We start from the raw sequence: 812 nt of genomic DNA on the forward strand, positions 1-812 counted from the left end.
CTTACGGGGATGAAGGTAGAGCCATGTTACCTGCTACCTAAGCTCGCTGTTGCTGCTGTGGTTTGTGGATATGGTCCCGTACCAGGCTTCGTGCACAGACTCTCAGCTCTGATCCCGCCTGAGACTTTTTAGCAGCAGCAGAGAGATCGCCAGCTGTGGAGCGGGCTCCTCCGACCACCCTGCGACGGAGGGGCTGCAGCGCTGGAGAGTTACTATGCAGCTTGGACTGTTTGTGGTGGTGGTTTTTCTAAGCTCGATGGATCTAACAGGCAGCAGCAAAGTGGTGAAGGGCAAGAGGCAAAGACGAAGTATGTATGAAACGCTTTTCTTCTCTATTTCTTCGCATGATGCTGTATGGTTTGTGCAGAGGGTGAATGTGTTTACCAGCACAGAGAGTTGGGCAGAGCCTCAGGGTACCCTGCAAGTGGCTCCCCTGGTCCCACTCCTGTGCAGGGATGCACACTACCCTGTCCCACTGGACCTGCCACAGCCTAAGCCTCAGGCAGGGACAAGAAGGAGCTGCCCTTCGTGTGCATGGTCGCCCCCTCCTCTGCCCCCCGGCTCCTGCCACAGCCTAAGCCTCAGGCAGGGACAAGAAGGAGCTGCCCTCCAAGTTGCAGCTTGGGGCAGGGACTGACCAGTGGTGCATCCCAGGCCCTCGGGTAAGCCGGTGCCCACGGCCAGAGGAGTTGGCTCTGTGGAGTGGGATGGGGCTGGCCTCCCGCACCCACCCCTGCAGGCAGCAGTGCACATCCCATCCTCCATCCCCTCAAGGCTGGCAGCTTGCAGGACCCCACCATCCTGGTGGAAGC

General features: G+C 59.2%; 1 protein-coding gene across 1 annotated transcript in view; it reads left to right on the plus strand.

Moving 5' to 3' along the window:
- The first annotated feature begins 214 nt into the window (after positions 1 to 214).
- The window catches only part of RSPO1 (R-spondin 1), a 5,160-nt gene continuing 4,562 nt past the window's right edge, over positions 215 to 812 (plus strand). The window contains exon 1 of the mRNA XM_010147352.1: positions 215 to 308. Within this exon, the coding sequence (XP_010145654.1) occupies positions 215 to 308 (94 nt within the window). The remainder of the gene's footprint in view (positions 309 to 812) is intronic.

This window comes from Eurypyga helias, unplaced genomic scaffold (genome assembly GCF_000690775.1).
Source record: "Eurypyga helias isolate BGI_N326 unplaced genomic scaffold, ASM69077v1 scaffold32902, whole genome shotgun sequence".
Classification (NCBI taxonomy): domain Eukaryota; kingdom Metazoa; phylum Chordata; class Aves; order Eurypygiformes; family Eurypygidae; genus Eurypyga; species Eurypyga helias.